The following is a 22,464-nucleotide window of genomic DNA, read 5'->3' as shown; positions in this document are numbered from 1 at the left end:
AATAATAAAACAATTAGTCCACCGTGTTTGTGTGCAGTCTGTCCGATAAGACCCCTATCAAAAGGGGGTCACAAAGGACTCTAATATATAAATAATTAGCACTGTATTTACAGATTCATGGACATCCCTTTCAATTCATAGGGAAACATCACAAAGTACCATTTCTTAAGGGAAGTGCTCAATAATTATTTAACTATACCCTTGTGCTGAAGATGTAACACCGCATCACTCCTATTTATTCAAAGACAAACTGTCAGTAAACTAAAGTACTTATGCCACTGCACATTGCCCCCAGCAGAGTAGTTCTCCCTCATGCAGTGTTGGCTCCAATACCTATTAGATATAATTAAGTGACATCCAGTGACTGAAATGGATACACTTATATAATCACTCCATGGATGTCACTTCTCATATGCACATGCTATCCCTTCATTTGAATGGGAATAATATTCACAATCTGCCCGAAGCGTGTTGTTAAGGCTCTATCAAACCACTGCAGTATAGCCCCATCCCTGTATATGTAATTGGACTAGCGCATTCATATTCTACCTGAGATGTCAAGCCGTGATGCTAGGCTCTATGACACCCCCATAGTCTTACCTCAACGCATTTCGCCCTACACTCTTATATTAGGGTACATCAGGAGGCTTAACCCCATTGCTTTGTGCTCATGTATTTACATTGGAGATTATTTCTCCCAACCACAAAGAGAGCCGCGCACGGCGGCACGAATGCCGAGCTTATATAAACAGTGCCCCGCCTCCCAACACTGATGCGCGCACGCACTAGCCAACCGAAATCTCCCTAACAAGGAGCCAATAAGAGAAGGCCACGTGTAGTGACGGTGCCACTGTGTCAGCCGGGAGATAGCTGTCGCTAGGTGACATATATACAAATGGTAACACTAAAATATTACATAAACAGCGCTACAACCGATATCTTTAGCTGACAGTTTAGCATACACTACATGAACAACATAATGAGGGAAATATATACAATATTTAAAGCAAACCAGTGAAGTATCAGTGACTACATTCTATCAAAGTTCTATTCAAGATAAGAGGTAATAGAGAGGGTGAAACTTCTCTTTAGTAAACATACCCTCAATCTATTTCATCCAACCTCCTAACCATATAAAAAAGTTTTTTGATACCTCCAACATATTTTTCTAATTCGAACAAAATTGGAGGGCTTCCATAGGAGCTAATATCATAATATTGCACACTCCCCTACCTACCAAAATTCCACCTCTATCCCAAATGAAAATTGTATGTCAAGTGTCCCATATAAACATATTAACAGTCACTTCTGCACTATCACTAACTCCTAACACCCATCCCCCCATTTTTGCAATTCGCCATTGCTGATAATACGAACCCAGTATCCATTAGGGAGCTCTTGACAACTACCGTATATAAAGGGGGTGTAAAAAATATATTCATTTCGACCCAATGAATTAACCATCTTTACCCTATTCACTGGGCCTCTTTCCTCAAAGTACTGTTATCCAAATCACCTCCTCTAGGGGATGTCTTAATCTTTTCCACACCCTGAAATTTAATCTCAATGGAGTTAGGCCTCCTGATGTAGCCTAATATTAGAGTGTAGGGTGAAACGTGTTGAGGTGAGAATACAGGGGTGTCACAGAGCCTAGCATCACCGCTTGACATCTCAGGTAGAATATGAATGAGGGAGAACTACTCCTCCACTGGGGACAATGAACAATGGCATAAGTACTTTGGTTTACTGACAGTTTGTCTTTGAATAGGCTTTTTAGTTAATAGGAGTGATGCGGTGTTACATCTTCAGCATAAGGGCAAAGTGAAAGAATTATTGAGCACTTCCCTTGAGAAATGGTACTTTGTGATGTTTCCCTATGAATTGAAATGGATGTCCATGAATCTGTAAATACAGTGCTAATTATTTATATATTAGTGTCCTTTGTGACCCCCTTTTGATAGGGGTCTTATCGGACAGACTGCACACAAGCATGGTGGATTGTTTCATTATTTAATCATGATTTAAGTTAAGTTTTAGATTTTATCCACCACAGTCAGTGATTTATTATAATTTTGGGGGGTTATATTTTTATATGCACTTGCTTATTAACTCACTAGATGGTAGCCCGATTCTAATGCATTGGGTATTCTAGAATATGTATGTAGTTTATTTATGAAGATTTTAGAATAATACATTGAATACACAGGATTCGGCCGCGACCAATTAGCGAAGCGTGGTTCAAATCCCGTGCCAATTCGCGGTCGGACTGCGTCTGTTGCTGATTGTTCGCGGCCGACCACGTAGTATATTGCACAGCCACGTAGTATATTGCACAGCCACGTAGTATATTGCACAGCCCACGTAGTATATTGCACAGCCCACGTAGTATATTGCACAGGCCACGTAGTATATTGCACAGCCCATGGAGTATATAGCACAGCCTATTGCACAGCCCACGTAGTATATTACACAGCCCAAGCAGCATATTGCACAGCCCACGCAGTATATTGCACAGCCTATTGCACAGCCCACGTAGTATATTGCACAGCCCACGTAGTATATTGCACAGCCCACGCAGCATATTGCACAGCCTATTTCACAGCCCACGTAGTATATTGCACAGCCCATGTAGTATATTGCACATCCCACGTAGTATATTGCACAGCCCACGCAGTATATTGCACAGCCCACGCAGTATATTGCACAGCCTATTGCACAGCCCACGTAGTATATTGCACAGCCCATGTAGTATATTGCACAGCCCACGCAGTATGTTGCACAGCCCACGCAGTATATTGCACAGCCTATTGCACAGCCCACGCAGTATATTGCACAGCCCATGTAGTATATTGCACAGCCCACGTAGTATATTGCACAGCCCATGCAGTATGTTGCACAGCACACGCAGTATATTGCACAGCCTATTGCACAGCCCACATAGTATATTGCACAGCCCACGTAGTATATTGCACAGCCCACGTAGTATATTGCACAGCCCATGCAGTATATAGCAATGTGGGCATCATATCCCTGTTAAAAAAAAAGAATTAAAATAAAAAATAGTTATATACTCACCTTCAGTTGACCCCCGGATCATGGCGAAGTGGTTACCGACGCTCCTCACGTGCTCCGGTCTCAAGAGTGCATTGCGGTCTCGCGAGTTGATGAAATAGCGGTCTCGCAAGAAAGCTACATCATCATCTCGCGAGATCGCAATGCATGGAGCGGTCACCGGAACGTCGCGAGCAGCGGGAAAGGCCTGTTGTGGATCCGAGGGGCCGACGGACGGTGAGTATATAACGATTTTTTATTTTTTTTATTATTTTTAACATTAGATCTTTTTACTTTTGATGCTGCATAGGCAGCATCAATAGTAAAAAAGTTGGTCACACAGGGTTAATAGCAACGATAACGGAGTGCGTTACACCGCGGCATAACGCGGTGTAACACAGCCATTAACCCTAAGTGAGCGCTGACTGGAGGGGATTATGGAGCGGGCGCCGACTGCGGGGAGGAAGGAGCGGCCATTTTGCTGCCGGACTGTGCCCGTCGCTGATTGGTTGTGGGCGTTTTGCCACGACCAATCAACGACTTGGATTTCCATGACAGACAGAGGCCGCGACCAATGAATATCCGTGACAGACAGAAAGACAGACAGACAGATGGAAGTGACCCTTAGACAATTATATAGTAGATACTTCTGACCACATGAAGTCTTTGCCACTATTATATTTAAATACCTGTGGCCTGATTCTGTTCCGCTTCACGTTGACTTGATTATTCCTTCAATTTTTTTGGTATTTTCTTGATTCATGTTTTCTTTTTACATTTTAATGTGTATTTTGTTCAATAAAAATTCATTTTATTTACCTTTTCATTATTGTTCTTTTTGAGTGGTGTCTCTGGATACTTGTTATCCGTTTTTGCTAAGATAATTGTATAAACCACCCATTTAAATTTTTTTATAATAATAGGGATACTGAGTTACATGGTTTAAAGCCCATTTATATTAAGGATATGTTTGGATTTTTTTTATTATACTGTGTGTGCTGGGTGCATTATACGTCTTTGCAGCAAGTCAACCATAAAGGTCTGTTCCTTGAAGTCATCTCTGGACAATTGATGTTGTGTCTGCTACTGGATGTTTGTGTGTCATTTATGAGGGCTGTTATCTGAGGTGCTGGCAATTTGCAGTTCCTAAGCAGCTGTGATTCTTGGTCTTGTTTTCCTGGTGTGTACCTGATGAGAACCAGTTACATCATAGTGATTAAGGCTTTTCATCACTGCACTTGAGAATACTTTTTCAAAGTTATTATTATTATTTATTTATATAGCACTATTGATTCTGTAACAACCCTGCCAGCATCACTGCATGGCCTTCCATTCCCCACCTGCCTGTTACATCTACTCACTCACCCAGTGCCATGCTGTGAGATCTGTTTGCTGCTGGTTCCATGCCATGTGCTTCATGGCAGCCTGCTTTGTGTACACTTCCTGGCTGTGTGCATAGGGGGGCGGCGCCAGCCACTCCGGATTCTTATTGAGACTGTGTGCACCTCCCTAAGGTGCTTCTGGCAAATAGCCTTGAGGCCTCTGATACTTAAGGCATCCTCACCCATTGGAGGATGCCTGAGCAAACTATTCCCCTCAGTTAGCATTTGCTACTGAGCTGCCAGGTCGTGTGTTTCCTGTCTCTGAGGGCTGCACTATTGCAGGCCTTCATCTGTGTTCTGTTTGTGTATCCGTGTCCGTTCCTGTCTGTACTCTGGTCTATGTCCGTCCCTGCTCCTTCTTTGTCATTAGTCATTTCCCACTCAGCTGTGTCTGTGTGTACCTCTGCCTTATCTTTCTGCTCTCTTCGCCACTGTCTGTGGCTGTGCTTCTCTCTGCTCAGTTCTACCACAACCTGTGGCTCTGTGTCTCTCAGCTTTTCTCTCAGCTCTGCTCTCTGACCTTGCTCCGCTCTCTGTGGCTTTGCTCTACGGCTCCGCTCCTTGCGTTTCCACCTGGCACCGCTCCTTGCGGTTCTACGTCTTTAGCTCTTGGCTCCGCCTCCAGCATCTCCGCTCTTGGCTCCGCCTCCAGCGTCTCCGCTCTTGGCTCCGCCTCCAGCGTCTCCGCTCTTGGCTCCGCCTCCAGCGTCCCCGCTCTTGGCTCCGCCTCCAGCGTCCCCACTCTTGGCTCCGCCTCCAGCGTCCCCGCTCTTGGCTCCGCCTCCAGCGTCCCCGCTCTTGGCTCCGCCTCCAGCGTCCCCGCTCTTGGCTCCGCCTCCAGCGGCTCTGCTCTTGGCTCCGTCTCCTGCGGCTCCGTCCTTGGCTCTGCCTTCTCCTTCTCTACTCTCTGCTCTGCCTTCTCCTTCTCTGCTTATAGCTCCACCTTCTACTCGTACTCAGCCTCCTGCGATTCAGCTTTTCTTCCACTCTTGCTCTATCTTAATTCTGCAACTTTCCCTACAGGTCTCTACCTGTTCCTTTATATTCTCCAGTCTGAACAGGTTCTTACCTGTTTCCACACATCCATCTGAATACCAGTTCCTACCAGTGTATCAGTCCTGTCTGCCAGTGCCAGCCGTGCCCGCCTGTCTGCCTGAGTGCCAGCCGCGCCCGTCTGCCTGCCTGTATCTCCGTCAAGCCAGTCCGCCCGTCAGGGCCTCTGCCATACCCGTCTGTCAGCCAGTGTCACAGCTGTGCCTGCCTGTGTCTTGTCCCTGGTGGGATCAGCATCCACAGTCCGACTCCACCCTGGAGTGGTACCTGGTAGCTTCCTATTGCACAAGTCTGACCTCACCATCAGAGGCTCCAGCGAACACCTAGGAAGCTACTTAGTTACGCCCCTTCCAGGGAAGTTCGGTCTGTGGTCCAGTGGGGCCACACACCCAGGCGCCCGCGCCAACCAGTCTCGGTGCGAGCGTTACAGATTTCTCAGGCCATGGTCCCCGCTGAGTCCCATGAGCCATTGCTCTCGGAGCAAAATGAACTCTCTTCTAGCCTGTATTGGCCCCCAGAAGGTTTTTATACTCAGTTGAAAGATCTGCCTACACCTACTCCTGGTGGTCCACTCATAATCTCTAGAGAGTTGTATGATTACATTGCCAGTAGAGAAAAACTCCTTCCGCCTAGATACTATGGGGATCCAGAGGAGTGCATGGAGTTCCTGGAGTGTAGTCTGATGTATATCGAAGCTAATCCTTCCGAATTTTCTGACTTTTGGATATGGGATGGACCCCACTCCTTCTTAAAACCACCATAACTACTGTAAACCTAGGTACTAAAATAAATACACAAAACACATTATTTTGGTTGTCAAAATGGCCACAGCTTTTATTCAAATCACAGGATTAAATAATCACAGTAGGAGTCAGGTGGAGTGCTAGTACATTGGGATTCACAAGTACTGCGATATCCCCAGCTGTCTGACATACAGCACCAGGACAGACAGCCATAAAGGGGCGGCACGCACTGGCTTGCCATTCAAGCAGAGCCAGTAAACTTTCAGGGCACCAATGACCCTATTATCCTCACTCCTGTGCTTAACCACTGTGCCCGCCCCTGATTGATGTTACCATTACAACGTCCTTGAGGCTGGCCACCAAAGCCGAGCCTGCTCACCACCATGAGGTTTTACATCCTCTATTAGTTAAAATGAGTCCACCTTAACTTGTCTGCAACTTCCACCTGACTCCTAAACCGCCACCAGCGAGGCCATTTGACACCTTGAATGGACTCGACCCCCATCACCCATGCCTAATAAAGTCATCAACCAGATCTGCATGCTATGGAAAGACTGTGCATATAAGGAACAAACTTCCAGGACTGCAACAGATTAATTTTAACAATGCAACACTACCAAATTATGATCGATAATATGGTAACTACAGCAAAATACCAGCCGCTAAACATCCTGCAATGTGGATCCTATAATAGGGAATGCAGAAACTAAACAATAACAAAGGGGGTAGCCACAGTCTGACTACCTGTATAATGACATCTGTGATGCCTCAAAAACTATTATACTGCATGTATTGTAGCCAGCTCTAATAACTCACTAATTCACAGATTTCAGTTCAAGAAACCACCATTACATACAGTAGCTGGGCTGTGCAGTAACCAATTCTTAAACCCACTTACTATTACTACCCAAAAGTGATGAGTGTATATAAAGAGAAAGATACTATAAACAAGGAGTAATTAAAAGCCATACACAATATAATATCGACATTATAACCGATCATTGAATAATTTAAATAATTTCTGCAATATTTGGACATGGTAAATGAAATAAGCCTATTGCAGAAAAGTCTACAAAGACATTATTAATAACCTTGCCACGTCATTATTAATTGCTTTACAGGCACTTGATAACATATACCATTAACCTTCTCCAACTGGGACAAAGGCATTGGGAATAGGCACATTGTGATGTCTTCACCCCTAGCCGCTCCCACTGGCTCAAGGGCATCGGGATGCACTTTATTACTTTTCTCTTAGTCACTCCCACTGACTCCAGGGCACCCATATTAGGTACATTGCTCTTCAGTTTGATGCCCCAGATTACTGCATTGTCCAGACAACAACCTTGAAAGAAATAGGAGTTGGTCAATATAAACAGTCAAAATCTGTGCCTCAGCATTCTCAAGTCACAGGTACTATTCAGGACCTCGTCCAACACCCCAGGCATATGACCTGTCCAGGTGCTATTCAGGACGTCAGTCCAACACCCCAGGCATATAACCTGTCCAGGTGCTATTCAGGACATCAGTCCAACATCCCAGGCATATGACCTGTCCAGGTGCTATTCAGGATGTCAGTCCAATACCCCAGGCATATAACCTGTCCAGGTGCTATTCAGAACGTAGTCCAACACCCCAGGCATATGACCTGTCCAGGTGTTATTCAGGACCTCGTCCAACACCCCAGGCATATGACCTGTCCAGGTACTATTCAGGACCTCGTCCAACACCCCAGGCATATAACCCAATTTGTATGCATGTAGAATATGATTGCCATGACCACAGGGACTTTACCCTAACAGGGTCTTGTAAGATATAAATGCTTCTGGAGACCAGGGGGCCATACCGTGATGGTCACTCCTCCACACCAGGGGGCCATACCAAAGATGGTTGCATCTCCATTCCACGGGGTCATACTAAGATGTACACCCCTCCATCCAGGGGCCACACCCGAGATGTTTACTCCTCCACACAAGGGGTGATACTATGATGAACACCCCCCCTAAACAGAGGGTCCATACCTGAGATGGTTACCCCTACTGACCAAATTATAATTAGCTTCAAGGACCCACTAAAAAAGAAACAAATAAGTGCTTTTTTTTTTTTTTTTTTTTTTTAAATACACACCTTTATTAATACAAACATACAATAACCCAACAAAGCATAAATAACCTTAGCTAGCTGGGAGGAGTCCTTGAAGCTCATAAGATCTGGAGATTACCAAACATAAAGTGAACATAAAATGTACCAACAATTACTCCCAGCCGTTACCCCACTAGCTCGGGAGCACCATAACCACAGGGTTCCAATGTTCACTTGAACTTCCTGAGGATCCGACAAACCTTTGTCGAAACTCCCCTCCACATTTCACCAGATCAGAACCATATTTAATACCAAAAGGAAGAATCCATATCCCAATGGATCCCCCAGACCAATTTGTAACGAACTTCAAGGAACCCCCCCAACTGCCCGGCTCCAGGTAATCCACTTAGTCTGTGCTATCCACCATCTTAGGTAATATAAAATTTAGCACTCAGTGGATATACACCATTCCTGCAAATATATGAAGGGGACAATATAAGAATTAAAAACAGCATACAATAAAACATCAAAGCATAAAAAACAATAACATGCTGGGAGGAGTCCTTGAAGCTCATAAGATCTGGTGATTACCAAACAAAAAGTGAACATAAAATGTACCAACAATTACTCCCAGCCGTTACCCCACTAGCTCGGGAGCACCACAACCACAGGGTTCCAATGTTCACTTGAACTTCCTGAGGATTCAACAAACCCTTGCTGAAAATCCCCTCTACCATTCACCAGATCAAGAACCAAATTAAATTCCAAAAAGAGGAATCCATATCCCAATGGATCCCCCAGACCAATTTATAACCAACTTCAAGGACCCCTCCCCCCCTTAACTGCACAAGATGTGGGATAAGTGAAGATGAAAACACCATGTAAGTTTACAACCAAGGCATATTACAGGTTGATCCTGGAAAATGTCCCATCATAAGGTCAGATGCATTCGATGATGGGCAATGCTGTTATATGCTGTAACAATAAAGAAGCCGCCTGCTCCTCTACAGCAGTTACAGACAGGCTCTCTAACCACCAGCTGCACATACATCGTAAGAAAATATAATATGTAGGTCTAGTATAAGCTGCCTGCAGCCATAAGTGTATGTGCAGAAAACTGCAAGGTCTGTGTCCCCAGTCAGTCACACTACCTACATACAATAGATGAGACAGGGCTGAAAACTGGGCCCATGATGTGTTCTCCAGAGCAAGGTGCAGCATCACACTAGGAGTGCCCACTCACTGCCCGCCATGTGCTGAGTTATTAGTGCCCACTCACTGCCCCCGCCATGTGCTGAGTTATTAGTGCCCACTCACTGCCCGCCATGTGCTGAGTTATTAGTGCCCAACTCACCATACCGCCATGTGCTGAATTATTAGTGCCCACTCACCACCCCACCATGTGCTGAATTACTCCCTGAATAATTATTGACACCTGATAAAATATATATAGTAAGGCTCCAGGTAATCCACTCAGCCTTGTGATAAGCTGCCTGCAGCCATAAGCATATACAGAAAAAATTGGTGGCTATATCAAGGAGGACAGCATGCAACATAATAGGACTAAAGGCTGCCTTATTTCCAGAAATAAAGCACGGATTTGGAAGTCATGTACAGATTATATGTGCAGCAAGGAAAATAACCTGGAGACCCAGGATCTAACATGTACTCAAAGTCTGTATACATGATAAGCATGCTGCGCAGAGATGGAGCCTTTTCTCATATATCACATATAGATAGTGAGAGTAACCTGGTTATCACCGAGCATCATCAGACTGTACTGCAGCAGAGATGAGGTCACATGCAGGTCACCAGACTCCATAAATGAGAAGAGGGGAATCAGCAGAAAGCAGCATGCAATGCACAGACAAGAAGTGCAGCCTCTTACCCTCATATATATAAGGTATATATATATATACCATCCCTTTACTGCTCCCTCTCACCAGTGACTAGTCCCTGTAACTGCCCAGCTCCATGCTACCAATAGCAGACACTGTATGTGTCAATGCTCTGACCCATCACACAGATACACAAAACTCATGAAGACTCTGTATAATACAGCAGAAATAAGACACAACAGCCATGTCTGTAAGAAGGTCACACAGGAGCTGTCTCTGCAGTGTGTGAGGCAACTTGTAACAGACCCATGAAGGAACATGGCAGCTACATGAATCTCTGAGGTAATATTACTCCCAAATAAGATGTAAGAGCTGAGACTACACTAATACATAATGAATGTGGAGTAGTATATCAGCCATGTCTGCAGGGAGGTACACATGAGGGAACATGGCGGCTACATGAATTTCTGAGGTAAAATTGATCCCATATATGATGTAGGAGCTGATACTACACTAATATACGATGTGTGAATTGAATGTGCTCCTATCAGCTATAATGTGAGGCGATAACCCCAGTATTATACTCCCTGAAACTGCAGACATGTTTCCTCCTGTCCATCGTGTGAGAGAAAGAGGGACAGCCAGAGTTGCCTCCCCTATATAAGTCCCACCCTCCTCACAGTAATACACCAGGCACAAACATCTAAACTCCTTCCTCTTAAAGCAACATCACTCTTGTTTAAAATCTACACTGCAATACAAACAAAGGCTGCAGGAGTTCTCAGTCCACCCATCCCCAAGTCATGTCCACCTCCGTCTAGTCTCCGGTGGTTTCTTTCTGATGAGTTCAAGGTAGGATTTATCTTGTCCTATCTAGCAGGAGATGCATTGAATTGGATGAACCCTCTCTGGGAAGCAAGGGATCCAATCCTCTCAGACCTTGGGGCTTTCCTGGAAGCCTTTGTTAAAGCCTTCAAAGCGCCTAAACCTGCTCCTCCTGCAAAGTCTTCCCTCACCAGATCCCAGAGGCGGTCTAGACGAGCGAATCCCCCAAAGAAATCGTCACGTCAGATCAAGTCCGTCCAAGACCCACCTGTTCCTCTACCTGTCCCAGCAGCTACCCAAGCAAAACCCCAGAAGGCTTATAAAAGTGGGCTGGCAAAGCAGCAGCCCAAATCCAGCCGCAAGAAGGGAATGCGGTATCGCTGCGGTTGCAAGAAACATCCTGACGGTCTCTGCCCTGTAGATCTAAATCTCCAAAACCCTGGGCCAGCAGGAGAGGCTGCCCTAGGTGAGAGTGCCTCCTCTCCATTAAAATCAAAGACTGTGTCTCTGTTTTCCGGGAGCTTTGGTGTGGTAAAGTCACCAACCATTCGGAGTCGGTGTGTGGTCTCTGTCATACAGCTCCAGAACCCGGTAAGGGCGTTGTCTGAAGTTGGTCAAGCCCTACTCAAGAGCAGTCTAGTCCTGCAAGGACAACTACAGCTCCAAGTTGGAGCCTTATACACGAAGAAGTTTATCTACCGTATGCTGTCTGTTATGCCCATGGGTCATTCTGAGCCTGGGACTCTACCACCCGCTCTGGTCAAGAGTTCCTGCAAAATACTTCGTTTGAATTTACCCAGTCATGAGAGGTGTCTGGTTCCCATGCATCAAGGACAGTCAACTGTGTTGTCTTCTTCTTCAGCTGGTCTGCTAGTCGTCGAGTCAAGGTGTGTTGATGTCACCCAAGATGAGGAAGCGGTGACTATTTCTCCACACGTCTCTTGTGACTATACCAGTAACCTTTTAGTCATCGAGTCAAGGTGTGCTGATGTTACCAAAGATGGGAAAGCAGTGACAATCTCTCCTCACTACTCTAATGACTATACCTGTAACCTGTTCGTGGAAATACCTCCGCCTCTTGGACGTTTTTTTCTGGATAATCGGCAGAAAATGGTTCCTATGTGGGTGCCTTCATCGTCCATATGGCCGGCTGGTGAAGTTTTCTCCTCTCAGTTTTTTCCTGATCCGGTGGAGTTATTATTCTCCACCCTCTGCTCCAGTGATTTTTCCTGTGTTCAGTACTCTGGAACATTTCAGCTACCTAAAAGTTCGTCTCTGGATATCGGGCAGAAGATGTATCCTGTGAGTGTTCCTACGGCTTCTAAGTGGCCGGCTAGTGAAGATATCAAACCAGTAGCATCCAAGTCCCTGCTTCTTGTCTACCCAGAGGAAATGGTCCAGTCCATTGAGGAGGCTAGCCCTGTTGGGCACAAAGAGACTTTGTCTTCTGAGATTCCTGGTCACCCGTTTGCCTTATCCTAATCTGAAGATGTTATGACATGGACTGTGAGTGATTTCTTTCTTCTTCTATGGATCATTTTAGCGGGTTTGAAGAAGAGGGGGCGTAAAGGAGGGGGTACTGTAACAACCCTGCCGGCATCACTGCATGGCCTTCCATTCCCCACCTGCCTGTTACATCTACTCACTCACCCAGTGCCATGCTGTGAGATCTGTCTGCTGCTGGTTCCATGCCATATAATATATATATAATCTTTATTTTTATATAGCGCTAACATATTCCGCAGCACTTTACAGTTTGGCACACATTATCATCACTGTCCCCGTTGGGGCTCACAATCTAGAATCCCTATCAGTATGTCTTTGGAATGTGGGAGGAGTGCCCGGAGGAAACCCACGCAAACACGGAGAGAACATACAAACTCTTTGCAGATGTTGTCCTAGGTGGGATTAGAACCCAAGACCCCAGCGCTGCAAGGCTGCTGTGCTAACCACTGCGCCACCGTGCTGCCCATGTGCTTCATGGCGGCCTGCTCTGTGTACACTTCCTGGCTGTGTGCATAGGGGGGCGCGCCAGCCACTCCGGATTCTTATGAGACTGTGTGCACCTCCCTAAGGTGCTTCTGGCAAATAGCCTTGAGGCCTCTGATACTTAAGGCATCCTCACCCATTGGAGGATGCCTGAGCAAACTATTCCCCTCAGTTAGCATTTGCTACTGACCTGCCAGGTCGTGTGTTTCCTGTCTCTGAGGGCTGCACTATTGCAGGCCTTCCTCTGTGTTCTGTTTGTGTATCCGTGTCGTTCCTGTCTGTACTCTGGTCTATGTCCGTCCCTGCTCCTTCTTTGTCATTAGTCATTTCCCACTCAGCTGTGTGTACCTCTGCCTTATCTTTCTGCTCTCTTCACCACTGTCTGTGGCTCTGCTTCTCTCTGCTCAGTTCTACCACAACCTGCGGCTCTGTGTCTCTCGGCTTTTCTCTCAGCTCTGCTCTCTGACCTTGCTCCTCTCTCTGTGGCTTTGCTCTACGGCTCCGCTCCTTGCGGTTCCACCTGGCACCGCTCCTTGCGGTTCTACGTCTTTAGCTCTTGGCTCCGCCTCCAGCGTCTCCACTCTTGGCTCTGCCTCCAGCATCTCCACTCTTGGCTCTGCCTCCAGCGTCTCCGCTCTTGGCTCCGCCTCCAGCGTCTCCGCTCTTGGCTCCGCCTCCAGCGTCCCCGCTTTTGGCTCCGCCTCCAGCGTCTCCACTCTTGGCTCCGCCTCCAGCGTCCCCGCTCTTGGCTCCGCCTCCAGCGTCCCCGCTCTTGGCTCTGCCTCCAGCGTCCCCGCTCTTGGCTCCGCCTCCAGCGTCCCTGCTCTTGACTCCGTCTCCAGCGTCCCCGCTCTTGGCTGCGCCTCCAGCGTCCCCGCTCTTGGCTGCGCCTCCAGCGTCCCCGCTCTTGGCTCCGCCTCCAGCGTCCCCGCTCTTGGCTCTGCCTCCAGCAGCTCTGCTCTTGGCTCCGCCTCCTGCGGCTCCGTCCTTGGCTCTGCCTTCTCCTTCTCTACTCTCTGCCCTGCCTTCTCCTTCTCTGCTCATAGCTCCACCTTCTACTCGTACTCAGCCTCCTGCGATTCAGCTTTTCTTCCACTCTTGCTCTATCTTAATTCTGCAACTTTCCCTACAGGTCTCTACCTGTTCCTTTATATTCTCCAGTCTGAACAGGTTCTTACCTGTTTCCACACATCCATCTGAATACCAGTTCCTACCAGTGTATCAGTCCTGTCTGCCAGTGCCAGCCGTGCCCGCCTGTCTGCCTGAGTGCCAGCCGCGCCCGTCTGCCTGCCTGTATCTCCGTCAAGCCAGTCCGCCCGTCAGGGCCTCTGCCATACCCATCTGTCAGCCAGTGTCACAGCTGTGCCTGCCTGTGTCTTGTCCCTGGTGGGATCAGCATCCACAGTCCGACTCCACCCTGGAGTGGTACCTGGTAGCTTCCTATTGCACAAGTCTGACCTCACCATCAGAGGCTCCAGCGAACACCTAGGAAGCTACTTAGTTACGCCCCTTCCAGGGAAGTTCGGTCTGTGGTCCAGTGGGGCCACACCCCCAGGCGCCCGCGCCAACCAGTCTCGGTGCGAGCGTTACAGATTCCATGGTGATGTACATGAGAAGGGGTTACATACAAATTACAGAAATCGCTTACAGTAAGCAAACTAACAATGACGGACTGATACAGAGGGGAGAGGACCCTGCCCTTGCGGGCTTACATTTTACAGGATGGTGGAGATGGAGACAATAGGTTGAGGGTTGTAGGAGCTCCGGTGTTGGTGAGGCGGTAGCTCCGGTAGTGGTGAGGAGGCAGCGGGGTCAGTGCAGGCTGTAGGCTTTCCTGAAGAGGTGGGTTTTCAGGTTCCGTCTGAAGGATCCGAATGTGGTTGATAGTCGGATGTGTTGGGGCAAAGAATTCCAGAGGATGGGGGATATTCTAGCAATTTTTCAGAATACCTGACCTTCATGTCAGTAATGATGGATTAGGTTTTCTCTTTACTTAGTTGAATTCTTCTTGCATAATTTGGCTTTGAACAATTGTAGAATAGGTATCAGCACTTTATGGAACTGTAGACCAATATTGTCTCTACAAAACATATCTGGTGGTTGCAAACACTTTCTAAAGGTCAGTAATTCCACAAAACCTTTTGACAAGGCATAGCTGATCATTGGAAGCAATTTCAGGTGACTACCTAATGAAATTGCTTGTGAGAATGCTAACGGTGTGTAAAACTGGCATCAGAGTTAGGCCATGTTAACACATTCAGCATTTGGTCAGTATTTTACACCAGTATTTGTAATCCAAAATCAGGAGGGGGTGAAAAATGCAAAAGTGTTGCACTTACAGGGTCGACGTTAGGGGCAGGCAGACTGGTCAGCTGCCTAGGGTCCCCTCTCCCCCAGGGACCCCCAGCCAGTGGCATCCTGCTAATAGTAGCACACCACGAGACCGCTATCATAGATGCCGATACAGTTAAAAGCAATGATGGAGGAGAGAGCGTCAGATAACGCTCCCTCTCCCATCACTACCCCTATGCTTCTGACTCAGCGGGTGCGCGATGACGTCACTTCATCATGGCCAATCTGTGCCAGCAGTGAGCTGATGAGATGCTCTGCAGAAGCCAGAGGAACAGAGGAACGGGGAGAGGTGAATATTGTGGGTGTGTGTCTGCATTATACTAATGTAATACTGTATGTGTATATACAGTTGAAACTAGAAGTTTACATACACTATATAAAAAGACACATGCATGTTTTTCTCAATATCTGACATGAAATCAGAATAATCCTTTCCCATTTTAGGTCAATTAGGATTACCATAATTATTAATATTTGCTAAATACCAGAATAATGAGAGAGAGAATGTTTTAAAGGGAACCTGTCACCCCGAAAATCGCGGGTGAGGTAATCCCACCGGCATCAGGGGCTTATCTGCAGCATTCTGTAATGCTGTAGATAAGCCCCCGATGTTACCTGAAAAAGGAGAAAAAGACGTTAGATTATACTCACCCAGGGGCGGTCCCGCTGCTGGTCAGGTCGGATGGGCGTCTCCGGTCTGCTCCGGCGCCTCCCATCTTCTTTCCATGACGTCCTCTTCTGATCTTCAGCCACGGCTCCGGCGCAGGCGTACTTTGCTCTGCCCTGTTGAGGGCAGACAAAGTACTGCAGTGCGCAGGCGCCGGGCCTCTGACCTTTCCGGCGCTTGCGCACTGCAGTACTATCCTCTGCCCTCAAGAGGGCACAGCAAAGTACGCCTGCGCCACAGCCGTGGCTGAAGATCAGAAGAGGACGTCATGGAAAGAAGATAGGAGGCGCCGCAGCGGACCGGAGACGCCCATCCGACCTGACCAGCAGCGGGACCGCCCCTGGGTGAGTATAATCTAACGTCTTTTTCTCCTTTTTCAGGTAACATCGGGGGCTTATCTACAGCATTACAGAATGCTGCAGATAAGCCCCTGATGCCGGTGGGATTACCTCACCCGCGATTTTCAGGGTGACAGGTTCCCTTTAAGGCATTTTTATTACTTACTGCAAAGTCAAAAGTTTACATACTCTAAGATTACTATGCTGTTAAAAAATTCTGTACTGCCCATATGATGTCATGTGTTTGGAAGCTTCTGAAGGAGATGGGCTCTGTTTCCAAGACATGAACGTGCTTTCGTCCAACTTGTGCATATCAACTCAAGGACAAAAGCAAAAGACCTTGTGAAGATGATGGTGGAAGCTGGTAAGATTGTGTCAATATCCACAGTGAAATGAGTACTGTATCAACATGGGCTGAAAGGCCACTCTGCCACAAAGAAGCCATTACTCCAAAAAAAAAAAAAAAAGCCAGATTAATGTTTACAAGTACACACAGGAACAAAAACCTTAATTTTTGGAGACATGTCCTGTGGTCTGATGAAACTAAAATTGAATTTTTTGGGCATAATGACCATCATTATGTTTGGAGGAAAAAGGGAGAAACATGGAAGCCTAAGATCACCATCCCAATTGTGAAACACGAGGGTGGTAGCATCATGTTGTGGGGTTGTTTTGCTGCAGGAGGAACTGGTGCACTTCTCAAAATAGATGGCATCATGAGAAAAGAAGTTTATATGGCAATACTGAAGCAACATCTCAAGACATCAGCTAGGAAGTTAAACCTTGGGTGGAATGGGTCTTCCAAATGGACAATGACCCGAAAGTTATGAGCAAGGCGACCTACAAACCTGGATCAGATACACCAGTTTTGTCAGGTGGAACGGACCCAAATTCCGACCAACTATTGCGAGAAGCGCATAGAAGGATATCCCAAATGTTTGACCCAAGTCATTCAGCTTAAGGGCAATGGTACCAAATACTAATGAAAAGTATGTAAACTTTTGACTTTGCAGTAATAAAAATGCCTTAAAACATTCTTTCATTATTATTTTATTATTATTATTATTATTATTAATATTATTATTTATTTATATACAGTAGCACCATTAATTCCATGGTGCTGTACATGAGAAGGGGTTACATCAAAATACAAATATCAATTACAGTGAACAAAACTAACAATGACAGACTGATACAGAGGGAAGAGGTCCCTGCCCTTGCGGGCTTACATTCTACAGAATTATGGGGAAGGAGACAGAAGGTTGAGGGTTGCAGTAGCTCCGATGGTGTTGAGGTGGCCGTGTGGTCATTACAGGTTGTAAGCTTCTTTGAAGAGGTGGGTTTTCAGGTTTCTTTTGAAGGATCCAAATGTGGTGGATAACCGGACTTGTTGGGGCACAGTATTCCAGAGGATGGGGGATATTCGGGAGAAGTCTTGGAGGTAATTGGGTGAGAAGCGAATAAGCTTGGAGGAGAGAAGGAGGTCTTGGGAGGACAAGAGATTACATGAGGGAAGATATTGAGAGATTATTTTGTAAATATACGGAGGAGAAAGGTTATGGATGGCTTTGTAGGTCAGTGGTAGTAAAAAATTGGAAAATTAGGAGCCAGTGAAGGGATTTGCAAAGAGGGGAAGCAGGAGTGTAGCGAGGAGAGAGATTAATTAGTCGGGCAGCAGAGTTAAGGATGGACTGGAGGGGTGCAAGAGTGTTAGAAGGTAGGCCACAGAGGAAGAGGTTGCAGTAGTCGAGGCGGGAGATGATTAGGGCATGCACAAGCATTTTGGTAGAGTGAGGGTTGAGGAAAGGACGGATTCTGGAAATATTTTTGAGCTGGAGGCGACAGGAGGTGGCAAGAGCTTGGATGTGCGGTTTCAAGGACAGGGCAGAATCCAGGGTTACTCCGAGGCAGTGGATTTTGGAAACAGGGGAAAGTGTGATTTCATTTATTTTGACAGATAGATCAGGCAGGGAAGATATGCGATATGGAGGAAAGATAATTAGTTCAGATTTGTCCACATTGAGCTTGAGGAAGCGAGAGGAGAAGGAGGATATGGCTGATAGACAATCTGGGATTCTGGAGAGCAGAGAGGTGATTCTGGGCCAGAGAGGTAGATCTGAGTGTCATCAGCATATAGATGTTACTGGAAGCCATAGGACCTTATGAATTATCCCAGGCTGTGTATAGATTGAGAAGAGTAAGGGCCCAAGGACAGAGCCTTGAGGCACAACAACAGAGAGGGGGCGAGATGAAGAGGTAGTATGGGAGTAGGAAAAGCTAAAAGTGTGGTTGGTAAGGTATGAGGAGGTCCAAGATAGGGCTAGGTCTTTGACCCCAAAGGAAGAGAGGATCTGTAGTAGGAGGCAGTGGTCAACTGTGTCAAAGGCAGAGGACAGGTCTAGAAGGAGCAGTATAGAGAATTGTCTGTTAGCTTTGGCTGTAAGTAAGTCGTTAGTAATTTTGGTCAGGGCAGTCTCAGTGGAATGGTGGGGACGGAAGCCAGATTGTAGGTTGTCGAAGAGAGAGTTAGATGCAAAGTGAGAGAAAAGTTCAGCATGAACGTGCTGCTCAAGAAGTTTGGATTCAAATGGGAGCAAAGATATGGGGCGATAGCTGGATATAGCGCTTGGGTCAAGTGATGGCTTTTTGAGGATAGGTGTGATTGTGGCATGTTTGAAAGCAGTGGGGAAGATACCAGAAGTTAGTGATTGGTTCAATAGATGGGTTAGGGGTGGGAATAGTGTGGTGGTGAGGTTGGGGAGGAGGTGGGATGGGATGGGGTCAAGTGCACAAGTGGTGACGTGTGATTTGGAGAGATGAGCAAGCTCCCCTTCAGTGATTTTGGAGAGGGAAGTTATGGGGTTAGGGCATTGGTCTGGTATACAAAGGGTTGTGGTGGTTTGACGACAAAGATTTGCCTGACATTTGGCAAATATTAATAATTATGGTAATCTTAATTAACCTAAAAAGGGGAAAAGTTTATACGAATTTAATGGCAGATATTGAGAAAAACATGCATATGTGTCTTTTTATATAATGTAAGTAAACTTCTGGTTTCAACTGTATGTGTATGCATTATACTGTGTGTGGTGGGACTGCATTATACTGTGTGTGGGGTGGGGGCTGTATTATACTGTGGTTGGATGGGGAGGCTGCATTATACTGTGTGTTTGGGGGTGCTGCATTATACTCTGTGTGTGGGAGGGCTGCATTATACAGTATGCTTGTGGTTGATGTATTATACTGTATGGGGCTGCATTATACAGTGTGTGTATGGGGGCTGCATTATACTGTGTGTGGGTGTGGGGACTGCTTTATACTGTATGTGTGTGGGGGCTGCATTATACTGTGTGGGGGGCACATTATACTTTGTGGGGGCGCAGTATACTGTGTGTTGGGGCCACATAATAATGTATGAATATGGGGGGGATGCATTATACTGTGGGGAGTGGGGGTACTGCATTTTACTGTGTGTGTAGGGGGCTGCATTATACTGTGTGTGGGGGGTCATTATACTGTGTGTGGGGTGTCACATTATACTATGTGTGGGGGTGCTGCATTATATTGTGTGTGGGGGTGCATTCTACTGTGTGGTGGGGGGCTGCATTATACTGTTTGTGAAGTAGGGGGCTGCATTATACTGTGTGTGGGGTGGGGGCTGCATTATGCTGTGTGTGTAGCGGGGGCTGCATTATATTGTTTGGGGGGCTTCTTTATACTGTGTGTGGGGGGCTGCATTATACTGTGTGTGGGGAGCTGCATTATACAATATGAGGGGGCTGCATTATACTCTAATGAGGACTATGGGGAGTGCATTATCATATAGTGAGGATATGGGAAGCATATTATACTATATGAAGGACAATGGGGAGTTCAATGAACTATAGAGAGTGTATTATAATATATGGAAGACTATGGGGAGTGTATTAAAGTATATGAAGGGTTATGAATCACATTATACTATATCAAGGACTATGGGGTGCATTATACTATATGGAGCACTATGGGGTGTGCATTATACTATATGGAGGACTATGGGGTGTATTTTGCTAAACAAGCAAAATGCTACCTATTCATCAAAGGATTAGATTGTTTATGCCGAAACAAAAATCCTTGTTCTCAGCAGCACATCGCCTGGTGAAAACTGCCCATATGCTGCTGATAACATGATACTGTTCATCTACTAGTGATTGTTCTGCCCCAAGCGTCGCACAACTTCTATATTATTGATCACGCTTGTTTTACATCCTGAACTCAGCGCATATAAATACAACCAAAATGTTTCTGTGTTATGGTGAAATATGTGAGCATTTAGGGCCCCACTTTAAACTTTTGCCCAGGGCCCCGCCATGTTTACCGGCCATGTGCATGTGTTTCTATTATACTTTTCCTCTGATTGTTCCACTCCTGGTTTAGGATTACAACTAAATAATGTAAAATACTGACCAAATACTGAAGGTGTGAACGTGGCCTAAAACAAAGGTACTTTGAGGAAGTTAAGAATTAAAATATTCTGGCTTGTTTCCAACGTGTTTCTTTACTCCTCGTTTCCATATCTGTTCCTTCGTAGTTTTGCTGCCTTAAGTCTACAATGTGCATATTCCAGTAAGAACAAGGAAAACCATTTCATGACTAGATGTGTCCAAACTTTCACTGTTACTGGATATAGCATATTCTGGTTAGACTCGCTAGTTTTTGATGCTGCATATTTTCACTGCTCAGAAAATGCAGTTTCTTACAATTCCAGCAAAGTATTTGTATAACTCTCATGCCCACTATCTGCATAAACTGACCTGCAAGGTGTTTTTTTAAATCCTCAACATGTCGATTTGTCTTGTGAGAACACTGAGTTTTATGTGTGGATTTTCCCTATAGGGTTGCATGAATAAGGAAAATCCACATGTGCGTTTTTAGTGCGTTTCACCTGCATTAACGCACTAACAACGCATGTAATCCACACATTTGCATCAATAAAGTTCTGTCAAAGCCAAATACTAGGAAATATTAAAAGAAAGCAGCTTAATTTAAAACATGACTTACCAACAAGAGACAAAACCCGGAGCAACAAAAACTTGATAAAAAAGTATGTGAAAAACTGACTCAAAGACTCAGGGAGAAAAGTACAAGTAATCTATTTTAGCTAATAGGTGCAGAAAAGCTGCGGAAAACTGCAACATGGAAAACTAGCCAAATACTCATTATGGGAATGTCACCCTGGTCTCCTGTATATGGGAATGTTTTTCTTACAATTAAGTATTAGTTATAATGTGTCCACAATCTCTATACAAAACTTGTTTAGGAATAAAAGTTTGCCAAAATTTTGAAAAATCTATTTCTTATTCTAACATATACAACATATTTCTTTTAGTGCCTAAATTGGAGCATTCCCAATACCAGCATGACCTGGAAGTACAGCGGCATGTTCCTGCATCTGCTCTCCACACCCACGCCTCAGACAGAATCTGCCAGCTGGCAAAGCCGAAAGCCCGGAAGGCTATTTTTGAAGGATTTGACCCATTCTGGATCTCCCCTGCCGCTAAGCATGCGAATGCATCTTCCCGTATTATAGAGCTGTGTGCACCACCTGCTCGCAGACAGCGTCATAAAAAAGTCTAGGATGTATCTTTTATGAGTGTAACAAACAACTTTGTCTAAATTCAATAAATATATCCTTTTTTCTCCTGGTTTAAATTTGGTTTGTAACTAACAGAACATACACTTTTTGCTAATGTGGAAGCATAACAGTAGAAAGACTATTGAAGTACACTTTATAAAAATTGACTAGCATTCACATTCATGTTTTTGATAGTTCTTAGAAGTTAGTTTAATTAGATCTCAAAAGCTAGCCTCTCCACAGACTGATACATCAGATTTCATTCGACTGCACAGATATGTGTGTGGCATTTCCTGAGGAAGAAGTCATATATAGACTTCACCACTATTCATTTTCAGCAATACGTCCGGATTTACATTTGTTCAGCATCGCGGACAATATCCACAAAAATCTTTAGTATGGTTCCTGATATGGTCAATTTTTTACCCGGATCTGCGGCTGCTGACGTTTATATGCTTTATCAAAGGGGCACCAGGTGAGCAGTTTTCTGATTAACAGATTATGAAATTGTCGGATAAGACCCTATGTGT

General features: G+C 45.6%; 1 protein-coding gene across 1 annotated transcript in view; it reads left to right on the top strand.

Annotated features, from left to right (window-relative positions):
* SPMAP2 (sperm microtubule associated protein 2) overlaps positions 1-21,999 on the top strand; it is a 216,020-nt gene extending 194,021 nt beyond the window's left edge. Inside the window, exon 7 of the mRNA XM_069745532.1 lies at positions 21,689-21,999. Coding sequence (XP_069601633.1) covers positions 21,689-21,936 — 248 coding nt within the window. The 3' untranslated portion in view covers positions 21,937-21,999. The remainder of the gene's footprint in view (positions 1-21,688) is intronic.
* The last annotated feature ends 465 nt before the right edge of the window (positions 22,000-22,464 follow it).

The sequence above is a fragment of the Ranitomeya imitator genome, chromosome 1, assembly GCF_032444005.1.
Source record: "Ranitomeya imitator isolate aRanImi1 chromosome 1, aRanImi1.pri, whole genome shotgun sequence".
Lineage (NCBI taxonomy): Eukaryota > Metazoa > Chordata > Amphibia > Anura > Dendrobatidae > Ranitomeya > Ranitomeya imitator.
This window is presented reverse-complemented; position numbering and strand designations above follow the sequence as displayed.